Source organism: Octodon degus, unplaced genomic scaffold (assembly GCF_000260255.1).
Source record: "Octodon degus isolate 3935 unplaced genomic scaffold, OctDeg1.0 scaffold00011, whole genome shotgun sequence".
Lineage (NCBI taxonomy): Eukaryota > Metazoa > Chordata > Mammalia > Rodentia > Octodontidae > Octodon > Octodon degus.
Window position 1 is genome coordinate 26,230,226 of NW_004524587.1, and position 14,931 is coordinate 26,245,156.

The window sequence follows — 14,931 nt, forward strand, 5'->3', positions numbered from 1 at the left end:
ATATATATATAATCTGAAAACAACTGCCAAACTCATTTCTGAAATCTCTATAGCCTTTTGTGTTCCTGCAATCAATATATTTGTAAGATGCTTTTAGTTACTCCACATCCTTATTAGCATTTGGTATGGTTTGGGGTTTTTTATTTGTGTTCTAAGTAGTTTATTATTAGACATGTAGCATGTCATCACCGTGTGGTTTTTATTGACATATAGTATTGACACATAATCTTTATGGGGCAATATGAGATTTTTTTTCAGTTGGTACCGGAGACTGAACACAGGGCTGTGAACATTTGAGGCAAGCACTTTACCACTGACCTATATGTCTGACCTTTCTGAAATTTTATTTTGAGAAGGATCTCAACAATTTTCCTACACTGGTCTTTTGCTTGTAATCTTCCTACCTCAGCCTCCCAAATGGCTACAGTTACATTATGATAACCTGATATATGTATACAATGTGTAATAAGTCAAATCAGAGTAATAAATACTTCCATTTCTTTAGACGTTAATCATTTTTCTATCAGGAATTTCACACTCTTCTTTTTGAGTCATTTTGACACATATCACAGGTGGTTTCAACCAACAGTTATGCTGCAAGCCATAGAAAACCAGAACTGATTCATCTTCTCTGTGTTTTAATGCCATCGCGGTTTTCATTTGCATTTCCTTTATGGTTAAAGATGTTGAGAGCACAAAAGAAAAAAACATCACTTTTTTTTTCTATCTACATCCATTCCTTGGTGATATGTCTGTTCAATTTTTTTGTCCATTTTCATTGAATTGTTTTTTTTTTTTGTTTTGTTTTCTTATTTTTAAGTTGTAAGATTCTTTTATATATTTTGGAGACTTATGCAGGCATGTTTTGCAAATTTATTCATTTGTAGTTTGCCTTTTCATTTTAAGAGTATCTTTTGAGAAGGAGAGTATTTAATAAAGTCTAATTTAACAATTTTTGCTGCTTGTGTGTCATAAGAAATCTTTGCAAAACAAAGTCACTAAGTTCTTTGCCTATGTTTTCCTCTAGAATACTATGGCTTTAGGTTTTTACAGTTAGGCCCATGATTAGCTAAAATCAGTTTTTTGTCTGTGGTTCTTGATTTGGGTCCAGGCTCATATCTTCCGCATCTGGATTCTTATTGTTTCAGCAACCATTTGTTGAAAACACTATTCTTTGCTCCACTGAATTGCCTTCGAGCATTGCGGGGAGTCTTCTTGCGCTCTGGACTGAAGTTTTATTGAATCTCTCCAATTTGAGGAGAGCTGTCCTCTTAACAACACGGGGTCCTCCAATCTGTGGACATTGCCTAGCTAATACTTTAGATTTTCTTTTTACCTTCTTTTCTGTTGAATTTTTGCTCTACACTCCATTTGTCTTTTCTCCTCCTCTCCCCCTAGGGACTAACTAAGCCTGAGCACTGAGCTCTATTCCCAGGCCTTTTTTTTTTTGAAACAGGTTCTTGCTAAGTTGCCCAGGTAGGCTTAAACCTTTTGCACTTTTGGTCCTTCTGCCTCAGCCTCCCAGACTGCTGGGAATGCAGGCCTGCGTCACCATATTGGGTTGCTTTATATCCTTGAAGGCTACTTTATTATATCTTTCTGGTCAAATACTTTGTCATTATGTTGTCATCATCTCTACTTCTTTTGATACATTTTGCTTTCAAATCTATTTTGTTTTATATCATAAAAGCCATACCAACCCCCGTATGATTACATTTCCCTCATATATTTTGACTCATTCTTTTTCCTTTCAAACTTCCCAGGTCCTTCTCTGGAGCTGTGTTTCTTATAAACACCATATATCTGAATAGTGTTTCTGCATTCAATTTTTTTTTTTTTTTTTTTTAACCGGGGCTTGAACTCAGGCCTTTGCGCTTGCCAGGGAAGCGCTTATTCCACTGAGCCATCTCCCTGGCCCCTGCATTCAATCTTAATGTCTCTTACGTTCCAATTAGTCAGTTTAGTTCTTTTTTTCCTTTTATAATTTTCTTTTATTTTGAAGAGCAAAAACAAGAGCTGGAAAACAAAATCAGACAGAAACAGGATAACATACAACAATACACACATTACAGATTTTCAAAACAAGAATATCTGACCAACAGTGATTGATATATTAAGTTTAGTTCTCTTATTGCATTTAACTTTTTGAAATAGAGACTTGCTATATTGCCCAGGATGGCCTCAAGCTTGCAATTCTCCTGCCTTGGCCTCCTGAGTAGCTGGGATTACAGGTGAGGCCATTTATTTTATTATAATTATTTCTATATCTATATGAGTTTGTACTATCCTACTCAAGATATCTACTAGACCCAATCTCTCTATTTTTCCCCTTCTTGTCTTTTAAATTGAGTTATTTTGGTTTTCTTTTTGTATGTCACTTTTTCTCTCCACTAGAACAAAATACTTTAATTCTAGTTTTATTTGCTTAGTTGTTGTTCTTGAAATTTTTACCAAATATATTTATTTAACAATATCTAATTGTATTGAGCTGTTTTCTATTGCTAAAACAAAATGCCTGAGTCTAGGTATTTCACAAACAAAAAGGGCTTCATTTTGCCCTGGTTTCAGAGACTGAAAGGGGAAGAGAGGTGGCTGCGCTGACTGAGCCTCTGACGAGGGTCTCACACTGATGATGTCATGGAGACGGGCACAAGTACAGACAGAGGAGGAAAGACTTGCTGTGTTCCTAGCTACTCACTCTCTTGAGCTAACTGGAGTCCCATGAGAACTACATGAATCTCTTTGAAAGGTGATGAGAACCCCACGACCTGATACCTCATACGATACCTCTTCTCTTATGAACTCTACCAGTTATCAACATCATGACATTGGGGACCAAGCTCCTAGCATATGTATTTTAGGGAAGTGTATTTGAGCCATGCCCAAACCACAGCACTAATGTCAAGCAATCCTTGGACATCCTCCTTAATCTCCAAATACAAGGGATTTAGAACATGTAGGACAGACTGCCTTCCATGCTGCTATTTTCCAACATTTCAGGTCCATTTTTTCTTTCATATCACAAGTGAAATACTTGTTTCAGGGCCAGAGGTGGAGCTGAGTGGTGGAGCACTTGCTAGCTCGCCCAAGACCCAGGGTGCAATCCCCAGTGTAGAAGGAAAGAAGAAGGGAAGAAAAGGGAAGGAAAGGGGGACAAAAGGAAAAAGGAGGGAGGAAGGGAGAGGAGGGGAAGGGAAAGGAAAGGCAAAAGAAAGAGAGAGAAAAGGAAGGAGGGAAAGAGGCAAGAAGAATGGAAACTGTTACTTCATACAGACAATTTTTAATGAGCTCCCCTTACATTTTCTATTTTCTATATTTATGCCTTTCTCACACCTCAGACTGACCTTCTGGAATAATTTTCCTTCTTGAAGCCCATCTTTTTGAAGTTTCTTTAGACCACTCTCAACTTTCCTTTACCTATAAATGTTAAAAGACATGTATTTTTTTTTTCTTTTGTCTTGGTTCTTGAAAGGCTCTTACGTTGGTCATAATTCTAAGCTGACCTTTAGCTGCTCTTCGCTTCAGAGATACAATTGCAGTCTCCGTCTCTGCCGTGGCCTTGGAGAAGTCAGCTCATGATGTCCCGTCGTCCCTCTGGAGACAATCTGTCCTTTTCTAGTGGTGACTTTCATCTTCTCTCTGCCTTGACCTTCTGCAGCTTCAATAAAATGTGTATAAACATGGATTTATTTTTATGTATTATGCCTGAGACACTTTGTGTTCCCTGACTCTATGGATCTGTTTATTGTCGCTCTTAGAAAAGTTAGTACCATTTTATCTTCAAATATTGCCATTTTCCATTTAGTTTTCTTCTGTGACAAAATATATGAAATCTTCTCTTTTTGTTCTTTACACCTCTGAATCACTTTTCATATCATCCAACTTCTTACCTGTCTTTGCTTTCTTCTTCATAAATAAATTCTGGTTCGTTAATTCTCTATTCAACTGTTTTTTGTTTTTCGGGCTTTTTGTGGTAACGGGGATTGAACTCAGGACCCTGCACTTGCCAGGCAAGCACTTATTCTACTGAGCTATCTCCCCGGCCCTTGACTGTTTCTTGTTTATTGAATTCTAGATTTGGGAGTAACATTCTTCATTCTGGAAGTTCTATTTTCTCCCAAATCTCTCTAACTCTATCTGTTTCATACACTCCTCTTTAATTGCATCTTTCCTTGTTCTAAGCGTCGCCCGCGCAGCCACTCGCTGCTGCTGCTGGGGGTGTTCGCCTGCTGGGCCTTTCCTTTCCACTGACCCTCAAGCCTGGTAGCCGACTTCCCCAGACTGAAAAGCTTCCCATGGAAGCTCCCTGCTTTCCTGTACTCTGTGGGATCCTCCTGGTCTAAACTAGGGAAGCTCTCCTCCATGTTGAGTTGACTTCCTCTTACAGAGGGTAGCACAACCTGGGGCCACCCCAAACCCAAGAACTTTATTTCAGAGGAGCTTTGTCTTCCCTCTCCCTCACCTCTAGCTCCCTCAAGTTCACCAGCACCATGTGAAAAAAAAAAAAAAAACAGGCTGTGGAACTCCAGCATTGAATCAGCTCCTCTCTTGGCAGTGCCAGGTCAGGCCAGCAAGCTGATCCTCTCCTGAACCCCTAAACCCAGCACCCTGGGATTGCTTGCCAGTGTCTTCCACTGAAACCCAGAAGAATCCTCTGCTCTGTCCTCCTCCATAGCACATCTTCTCCTGTCATATCTTGTTTGTTTGCTAAATCGCTTATTGTATGACATTCATACGCACTAAAATGTGACAACTTGCTCATTTATGTGTCCTTGGCAACCAGTGCAGTGCCCAAAATATACATGTTTAACAATTATGTGATGGATGAATAAGAAAATGAGACATAACACCTGCCTCCAAAACACTCCCAGTCTGGTGGACAAGACAAATGGGAACCGTTGCAGCAGGGAGAGTAACTTCAGTCATGGAGGTAGGGAGCAAAAAGAGGGCCTTGCGCCGGATCTGAAGTCAGAGCCCACACCCTGGCCCAGCCTGGCGGGGAGAGGGCTGTGTAAAGCTGAGGCTGCAAGCCCATGCCATTGTCCCTTTGCAAATGCAAGGCATGGAGGAGAGTGTGTCAGGCAGAGAAAAGCCTGAAGATGAGAAAGAAGCTACTCAGGGAACTGAGGGTGGATAGAGAAGGGGGAGGCAGGAGTAGGGGCAGACGGACAGGAGAAGAGGGCACAGGCCACACCCCTGGGCCTCCAAGTCCATCCCCCATGGCTTGGCAGTAAGGAAGGAGCCTGTGGAAGGGGTTCAAGGGCGGAGGACATAATGCGCTCCAGATGGGAACTTCCCTCCAGCTTCTGGGTTGGAATTGGGAGCAGAGAGGCAGGGAGGGCTGTGAGGATGCTCGCGGGGCATGCTGGTGGGGTGCTAGGTGCACCAGGGCAGACTTTGAGGGGTTCTGATGGTGGGCCTGGCTGGAAGTGGGAACAGGAGAAGCCTCAACTGAGTGCATTGTGAGCGGGGCTCACCTGGTAGGTGACAGCTGCAGGGTTGGCATGGGTTGGGTTGATTCGAAGAGTAAATATTGCACAGCCCAAGCTCTGAGACTGCGCGTTCCTCAAGTGGGGCTTCCAGGTTTAGCGCAAATAAAAATGGATGTGTAAGATACCCAGCTCAATTTGAATTCCAGAGAAAAAATGAGTAATTTTTAGTGTAAGTTTGTCTCCAAACTTGGGCTTCCTGCATTATATCTGGAAACCCTTCTTTCAGCTGAGCCCCCACTTGCACTTTTCTGGACTAGCAGAAACAAACCACACAGAGGCCCCTCATCGGTGGTTTCTCAGCAGGTACCCCTTGTTCCTTCTCCAAGTGCAACTGCAGGGAGCCTGGTGTCCCTGAATAGTGGTCCTCAAAATCTACCCCATTCCATCTTCCCAGAAGCCCCCAAGAGCTGGCCCCAGTGTTCTGTCTGGGCTGGGCCAGGTCTGTTGGGAGTGAGGGGAGGCCACTAACACCCCACCAGGGTATATCTAGGAAGTGACCTCCACCTGGACCCCAATAAATCTCAAGGACACACACTTGGACCCTTTCTGAGAAGCACTAGACCACTTGTGCCACTATGGCCACATCCTCCCTCAGGTTTGCCAGGGTCTGGAGACCAGGCTGGGAGTCCTCAGCAGGGGCTTACTTCATAGGGCTGCAGACCCAGCCACAGTGGGAGCCGTGGTCACCTAATCCACGGGTGGCCCCATTGGCTGTGAAGCCTCAGCCTCCTCAGGGGTGTGGTCAGTCAGGACCCGCCCAAGGCCTGGGGAGCTGCTTAGCCGGGTCACTCTGATGGAGACTCACACCTCACTGCCCAGAGTCACAGTGGGAAAGAGGCCTTCTCCACGGGAGCAGCTGGAGAAAAAGACACAATTCCAGGGCCACCAGAGGCTAGGGAACTGGGAGACAGGAGACACTGTGACAGCCTGGAGACTGCCCAGCACGGGGAATATTCCTAGTACAGCAGAGGCCAGAAAGACTGGAGGGAGGGGAGGGCAGAGTTGAACAGATCTGAGCCTGGGGTGAGACAGGTGGGTCTCTGAGACCCAGTAAACACTGTTGTTAATAATAATCACAAAATAGTAACAACCGTGTGCTGAATACTAACTCTGGGTGAAGGCTCTGCATGTGCATGCGTTTACTGAATCCTCAAAATAGGAATTACTGCTGGCTCTGTTATACATACAGCAAAACTGAGGCACGGAGATTTAGTGGCTCATCAGATCACACAGCTGGCAAGCGGCAGAGCTGGCACCGGAGCCCAGGCAGCCTGGCCCCAGAACCTGCACCATTCATCAGCTGCTAAGGAGATATTTGCATCCAGAATTGTACAGACACGCAAAGAAAGCCCTGGCAGGACTCAGACCAGGCTCCAGTTCCCTCCCTGTAAGGTTCAGGCTCATAAAATCTATTTGATGGTGGGGGAGGGTCCCTGAGAGTCTGCCCTAGGCAGCTCTTCAGAGCGACCTCGGACAGCTGCCCTGGGGAAAGAGACAATCGGATGTGTAAACAGGATTAGAGCTGCCTCCTGCGGTCACTCAGTTGGTGCAGTCCTGTGGGTGACAGACTGTGCATCAGATCCACAGACAGGTGAAGGCGGCGTTTCCAGAAGCAATTGAGAGGCCGATGCCTCTGCGCACAGATCACCCGCGCCCCCTGGCGTCCATCCTGGGAAAGGCCAGGCTTCTTGAGTTTTGCCTCCCACTTGCCAGGCCCGCCAGCAGTCAGCTGTAGCTGGAGTTGGGGCCCAGAACCCTCACCCTCAGACCCACTATCCAAAAGCCCAGTCATCCTTATCCAAGTCGTTGAGGCCCAGGAGGCTCGGCTGGAGGGAAAGAAATGTCCTCTCTGACCCTGAGGCGGCCCTTGGCCTGGGCTGCTGATCTGCAAGACAACAGGGCTCTCAGAATGACTGAACTTCCTGGTCACTGGGGAGGTGGGCTGGGAGCTGAAGTTGTCATCATTTCAGAGTTAAAGGAAAAGTGGCCTCAGGCATAGGCTGGAGGCTTGGGCCATAAGGCTGGGCAGGGACCAGGGACAAAGTACAGTCTGGTCTTCTCCAAGAGGAAGGTAGAGATCCGGCCCCCAGCAGGCAGGTGGGGGTCACGGGAGGGAACCCCAATGATACTCCCCATCTTGTTCATGATGCACAAAGCTGCCAGGAGGACCAGAGCCTCTTTCCCCCATATCTCAGATGGGAAAACAGGGTCCATGAGAGATGACAGCCCCAAGGACCACAGTGAGACGCAGAACCAGGCATAGAACAGCACTCAAGCCGTGCTCTGTCCACAGGCCTGGCCAGCCATGCTGCCCCTGGGTGGGACTGAGCCTATCTGGCAGCAGGTCTCATGCCTGCAGAGGCTGTGGAGCTGGCAAATGGGGCGTTAGGTCCAGCCTTTGGGGGAAGCCAGAGCATCAGTCTGCAGGTTCCAGAAGTCTGGGGCTCCAGACCAGGGAGCCTGGGTCAGTGCATGGTCTGGGAGGAGCTGAGTGCTTCCATCTCTGCCTTGGCCTCTACTTCTGAGTGGTACCTCTGAGAGCAGAACCACAGGAAGAAGAAGAAACCTGCAAGAAAAGGTAGATTGGTCATCCTGTCCTTGATCAGCCAGGGACCATGACCAGAACCCAAGGAGTTCTATGACTCGAGTACCTCAGAGTACCGTGAAGATCCTTTCCCCATTAGAGGACAGATGAGGTGGGCTCAAGACGTGAGCTCCACCACCAGCCTGCAGGTTGGATGTCACCTCTCGACCCCCTGCCAGCTTGGCATGTGGAGCTGTGGACACAGCCTCGCGCTTGCCTTTTGGGCAGTGAACACCCTGCCACTTTTACAACCCCAGTGGGCTCCCTTCCAGTCCCGTGGACCCTGCCTACCATACAGCGAGTTGAAGATGCTAAAGAGAAAGAGCTGGGGCAGCAGGAAGACACCGAAGGAGAAGAAGGCCAAGGCCCAGGTGGTGCCCAACAGCACGGTGAGGCCCAGCACAGTGACCGAGTCCCGGCAGGCCCTGGGGCCCGGCCCTTTTTTCCGCACTCGCAGCCTTCGCAGCACACGCAGCGCCCAGGCCAACACTACCAGGTTGAAGAGGATTGTGAGGCCACCGTAGCCCATGACCAGGATACTGTGCACCACAGGACTCCGAACCCAGCACCTGTACAAGGTGGGCAGAACACCAGGGTCAGGGTGGGGCCAGGTACACTTGGGCCCCCGGACCATCCTCCTTTTGTTCTCCTTCCTTCCTTCCTTCCTTCCTTCCTTCCTTCCTTCCTTCCTTCCTTCCTTCTTTCTTTTCTTTATTTCTTCTTTTGTTGTTATTATTGTTGCTGCTGCTGCTATTACTGGAATTTGAACCCAGGGCCTTCCCACTGAACTGCATCCTCAGCCCTTTTTTGTACTGAGCCATCTCCCCGGCTCCAACTCTTTTTTGTTTGTTTTATTTTTTTATTTTGAAAAAGGATCTCAACTCCCTGGGCTGGGATCAAACTTGTTATCTTCCTTCCTCTCAGAGTCCAGGGCACACAGGCATGGACTGTCATGCCCAGCCCTTTAGTGTGCCCTACTCATCACTCAGACCATGGTTCCCTACCCAAGAGGGCACATGACGAAGCCTCGGTCTTGCTTCCACCTCCGTCTCTCTGTAAAGCAGCCCTGTGCTCTCTTCAGCCACACCCATACCTCAGGGTCCACATCTCCCCCAGCTGAAAACTCTTCTTTTCCCTCCTTCTCTATCCAGCTCCTCCTCTTGACACAGCCAGCTTCATGCCATGGCTACAGCCCACTGGGTCCCAAGTCCTCTCTCCTAGAACACTGCCTCCTACCCACTCTGTGCCGTGAAATCCCTGGCATGGCGGCCTCTCCACCTAGGCTGGACCAGTCTGCCCTTCCTTCTGGAGCAGCGAGCAGCATGGGCAGGGGCAACTTGATGCCAGAACAGCGCGCAGATGTAGGGTGGAGGGCCCTGTCCCCAAGGGCTCAGCACAGCCAGAGACCTACATGGCACAGGCCTGGTCCTGGGCCCTCCCTCAAATGTCCCCATGACAGGTGTTCCTCGCACCCCAGTGGGACTGCAGGTCACATGCCTATGCCACAGGCTGCCCCCCTCATGGCGACAGCCCCTGAGCAAAGACCTAACCAACCCAATTATGCAGATGGCTCCAAATCAAACACTAGTGAGAGCTTAAGGTGAGACCTGAAGCCCCTTGGTCTGAGCGCAGAGTCTGTGCCCCTAACTGTCCCAGTCCCTGCCCAGGTGCCCAGCATAGACACTGCAGTCACCAGGCCCACCACCATCATTTGGAGACTCGTCCATGTCACTGAGCACAGTGTGGTTCCTTCAATCTCATTGCTAGATAGTGCTCTGTCACAGCTCATAAATCCTGTGTCCCACCACTGGGCAGGTAAGCCTTGCTCAAGAGATATGGGTGGGGGTTTGTTTGTTTGTTTGAGGTTGTATGGGTTTGGGGTTTTGGTGTGTGTGACTGGAGACACCAACCCAATCCCCCCTGAGGAGACTGACTCTGCCTCCCCATCACAGCTTAGAGCCCTCAGTGATCCTTGAAGCTGGGTGGGACTAGTAGTTGGGGACCACCGCTCTAACGCCAGTTGCCTGGGACCAAGCTCCAGCTCTGTACTGCGTGCCTAAATTTCCTTGGGCTGCTTCTTAAACAGTCTGTTCCTCAATTTCCCTGACTACAAAACAGGGTAACCACAAGGCCCCAGGCCAAGCAGTGCTAGGCTCCTCGGTTCACCTCCAGGCTGTTAGGGCAGCCCGTGGCCACCTGAGCTGGAATTGGTCAAAAAGGACCATGAAGACTAGAGGACTGTGGAAGTTTCTTATGTTGGTGTTTGGAAATGTGGTTTGATAACAAAAGGCTTAAGGTCCCAGGGCAGAGGAGGAGGTGGCAGTCAAGCCCCACCTCCAGGCCCACCTCTGCTGCCTTACATGCCCTGACCCCAGAGCTTGACCCCACCTTCTTCCAGTGCCAGCCCCAAGAACACTGTCTTCTCCCACCAGGAGGGTTTGAGGGGCCTGGCAGTGCCCTGTGCCCACGCAGGTACCAACAGAACCTAGAAGTCTGGAGGCAGAGCCATCAGGAATAGGCCAAGCCACACAGCAGTCCACAACTGAGGGTGACCCTGGGCTGGGTGGCTGGTACCTATGTGCCACCAGGACCTGGGGGCCTTAGCAGGTGCTGCTTTGTGTCCTGTGGCTCCCTAGAGTTAGCAGGCACAGAACTCCACCCTGCTTCTGCGGGAGACACCTGGATCCAGCAGCAGGGTGGGTAAAGCCCTAGGAAGGCTGCCCCATGTAGGCCTTGGCTCCCTCTCTGCCCCTCAGCCAGGGTCAGCCTTTGAGATAAACCCGGTGGTCCTTCTGCCATGACAGGACACTCACATGGACACGTTCTGGATGCCTGTGCCATTTTCCTGGCTGTGGGTGACGGGGATCACGTAGGGTCCGTACACTGAGCTCTTGATAATGAGGAGAAGTAGCACCAGGAAGGCTGGGACCCCTGGAGTGGGACAAAGGGTTAGAGAGTGTGTTGGCCCTGTCCCTGGGCCTAGGAACAGAGAACGGTGCTGGGCAAGGAATGGGGAAGGAGACCATGCTGAGCTCCAGCCTTGCGTGGGGTCCAGCGTGAGAATAGTGGGCTGGAGGGAGTGGAAACACGGTTTTGGTTTTTGTGGCATCAGGGATTGAAATCAGAGGCTTTCCTAACTCTTCTCCAAGGTGACTGTAACAACAGCTCTAGGACAGAATGAGAATGGCAGTAACGGTGGTCACAGTGGGAGTGTGGTGGCACGGAATAGTAGGAGAAGGAGGAACCTAGTGAAGAACTAGAGACTGGGGCTTAGGTGGTGAAATAGGAGCCTCTGACGATGGAGACAGCAGCAACAAGAGGAGGAAGGTGAGGGGATGATGGGATACAGTGAAAGTGGTGATGGGAAGGGTAATGATGCAGTGGAGTGGTAGAGATTAAGGCAGTGGTGATGCTTCTGGAAGTGGGGGTGGAGGGTTGGTCATGGAGGGGAAGGAGGTGATGATGGTGGAGGGTTGGAGGTAGAGGTGGTGGAGCTGATGGTGGAGCTGATGGTGCTCCTGGAGGTGGCTGAGGTGATAGTGATGGGTTGGAGGTGGGGGTAGATATGAAGGATCTGATGGTGGTGGAGGTGGTGCTGCTGAAGGCAGAGGAGATGGTGGCAGTAATAGTAGTCATGGGTTAGAGATGATTAGAGGTCATGGTGGTGGAGATAGTGCTGTAGGAGGTGGAGATATGGATGAAACTAGTAATGTAGAAAGCAGTGGTGGTTGTGAAAGGGACAAGGGCTGCATATATGGAGGGGTCACTCTGATGAGGAAGAGAGGGCAAGATATCAACTCTCTGTCCACTGAAGGCCTCAGCAGGCATGAGGGGAGGGCACCAGCTCACCCCAGCCCAGGGCACACAGCTTGAGCATGTAGCGGTGGATGTAGATATTGTAGACGCGCCCCAGGAGGAGGTAGAGGTTGAAGCCCTCAATGGCCATCCAGGTGAGGCAGCTGAGCAGGGTGTAGTGCAGGAAAGCAGCCAGCGCCCTGCATGCAGCCCCGGAGGGCATGGCCAAGGCAGCACTCAGGAGGAAGGTGACATTCAGCAGCAGCACGGAGGTGTGCAGGTTCACGTGGATGCCTCTTATGGAATCGTTCTGCTGCCTGCAAGAAGGAGCATGGCCTGGGGACATCACTCGGGCTGTGCCACCCTCTGAGGTGATCAGGCCAGGACACGACTGCAGCCACGGATCTGCAGGGCTGAGCAGGAGCCCAGGTGGGGCAAAGCAGGGTGTGGAGCAGTGGCAGATGGGCGAGCGGCACTGAGGCAGGGAGTACCTGGTATGGAGGTGCAGCCCGATGGTGAGAAGCGAGGCCACGGCGGACACGCTGCAGCCCACGAGGGAGATGTACTCGAGAGGCACCAGCAGCTCTGCAGGCACTGGGGCTGGGGACAGTTGCTGTGGGAGGGATGGGAGTCTGCAGGCCGGAAACAGAGGTGCCTCCCAGCTCCACCAGAAGGACCACAGTGGCCTCCTCTGCCCCGACCCCACCAGCCCAGCCCAGCCCCAGCTTGACTGAAGCTGCAGCAGACAGTGGTTTCTGCCTTCCACAGCTCCCCTCCCTTGTCCTCCTCCATTCTGTGTGCACACGGGCGTGTGGACAGGGACCTCGCAGAGCCCTCTTTCTTCTTGCCTGTAGAGACTGGCTCAGGAGGTGAGCACAGGACACACATCAAGCTGGCAGGACTCACCCCTCAGGCTCTGGGCAGCAGAATTAGGTAACAGAAGCTGTCCTCCTCTGGCCTGAAAGCTACCAGAGGGTGAGCTAGAATGGCTGGCAGTCCTATTACTTTTCTGAGGGGAGACATGCCTGAGGGCTAAGCCTGCATGGGGCAGGAGCAGGTGAAGAGCAAAGTCCTGTCTTTGGAATAGTCAGCCCTCTGGATCAATACTTGCCTGAAGCCTTACCCAGCCTTTTCAGGAACATAAGCTGGTGTGTGTGTGTGTGTGTGTGTGTGTGTGTGTGTGTGTGTGTAACCAATCTGAGTTGGACCTTCTGCCCTTTATACCAGGCTTTGCTTTTCCCTCTGCCGCAGACCTTGGGCACTCTGGCTCTGCCCTTTCACCCAGGCCGGAAGCACACCTACCATGAGAACTGCGAAGTAGGTGAGGTGGTTGCAGCGGCATAGCACCTGTGAAGGCGAGGGCTGCTCGGTGCGGCAGCCCTCCGGGCTCCAGGCCCCCCAGCGGCGCTTGCTGGCTCCCTCCTTCCAGAAGACACAGGTCAGAGTGTAATCTTCCTTGGGGGAGATGTGGAATCAGTCCCAGGGATGCAGAGAGGAACCACAGATTGGGGGTGAGGATCCTATCGGTCAATGGAGACTCAAATGCACCCTTGTCAACACTTGACAAGGCACTGGCTGGGCAGTGACAGGCCCAGGCCAGTCTCACCTCCACCACAGGCTCTCAGGGACCTGAGCAAGTCAGTAAACTTTGATGAGCCTCCATTTATCCATCTGAAAAGTGGGATCATTCAGGCCCAGTGCACCGGGGCATCACAAGAGTCTCACTAGCCTTGTGTGCAGTAGCTGTCCCTTGCCCGCAGCTGTCTCTTTCCTTTCTCCCTATCCATGGGGAGCATGCATTATCCAGACCCTGGCCCAGCACAGGACAGAGAAATTCTGTCACAGCCCTCCACCAAGGTGGTGGGGGGCTGAGTAAAGGATACGGGCCAAGGCACCTCAGAGTGGAGGCTGGTGCCATGGCTGAAGGACTTGATTTTCATTCCAGCAGAGGATACCAAAGTGGCAAAGCCCAGCACTTGCAAGGAAAGGACAATGGTGAAGTAGCATATAGAAACCAAGGTGGGTGGTGCATGCCCATAATCTCCCAGCACCCTGGGAGGTTGAGGCAGGAATATCACTAGTTTGAGTCTTATGTGAGCAAATTAGTGAGACCTTGTCTCAAAATACAAAAATATTTAAAGGGCTGGGCATGACTCTCAGGGCAAACAGCCCAAGTTTAATTCCCACTACCAAAAATAAAAGAGTACAAAGCAGTCCTCATGAAGCTGCAGGGCAGACTGAGCAGAATAGTGCTCTGGTTTTCTAGGGATGACAAGGACAAAGAAGCAAGAGCATCGGGCTTGCACCCAGTCAATGGTCAGCACCTGCACCACACTCCTTTTGGGAGTGCCCTCCTCAACCCCGTGTGTGCCCCATGTGTCCAGGCCTGGCCAGTTCACACGTCTCATCTCCCTGAGCAGAGACTAGCTCAGGGACAGGCACATGACCCAGTTGAACCTTTAGAATCCTGGAATCCTGATTTGCACTGAGGAGGAAGAGCATTCTGGGGAAAGGGTGAGGAAGCCTGTTACTTCAGCATCCACCTTGCCACAGTACGAAAACCAAAGTAGGACACAATGGCTGAGAACTGGAGACACTCTGAACCATGACAGAAGAAAGGCAATTACTGGGCATTTCATCCATGTAAGCCATGACAATCCTGTTTGTGCTTAAGATGGCTTGGGATAGTATCCTATCACCAGCAACTAGAAGACCCCTGATGAATGGGTACAATGACCAAACCCTTCTTTCTCATTTATTTGGCAGTTCTCATTGTGTGATGGATTTAAGTCAGCTTCTTTCCAAGGCAGCACCACAGCTCTGAGTCACACCAATTTGAACACTGAGTCTAATCTTGGAGTCAAGCCAAGGACAGCCACAGAGGGGACAGGGATGGGGTGGAAATGTGAGTACCAAGCTTTGGTTGTGCCAGAAGCTGATGTTGACCATCTCCCTGAGGTTGCTCACACGTCTTTGGTCCAGCTGAGCTCCCAGGACATAGTTATTGAGCAGGGATGAATTGTTGTCATCCTGAAACACAGAAGGGTTAAGTGCAGGGGT

General features: G+C 50.1%; 1 protein-coding gene across 1 annotated transcript in view; it reads right to left on the minus strand.

Annotated features, from left to right (window-relative positions):
- Positions 1 to 7,877: 7,877 nt before the first annotated feature.
- The window catches only part of Adgrg5 (adhesion G protein-coupled receptor G5), a 42,719-nt gene continuing 35,665 nt past the window's right edge, over positions 7,878 to 14,931 (minus strand). Inside the window, exons 6-12 of the mRNA XM_004626050.2 lie at positions 14,785 to 14,901; positions 13,174 to 13,326; positions 12,363 to 12,484; positions 11,926 to 12,188; positions 10,890 to 11,007; positions 8,368 to 8,645; positions 7,878 to 8,058 (exon numbers count right to left, since the gene is read on the minus strand). Of these exons, the coding sequence (XP_004626107.1) occupies positions 7,958 to 8,058; positions 8,368 to 8,645; positions 10,890 to 11,007; positions 11,926 to 12,188; positions 12,363 to 12,484; positions 13,174 to 13,326; positions 14,785 to 14,901 (1,152 nt within the window). The 3' untranslated portion in view covers positions 7,878 to 7,957. The remainder of the gene's footprint in view (positions 8,059 to 8,367; positions 8,646 to 10,889; positions 11,008 to 11,925; positions 12,189 to 12,362; positions 12,485 to 13,173; positions 13,327 to 14,784; positions 14,902 to 14,931) is intronic.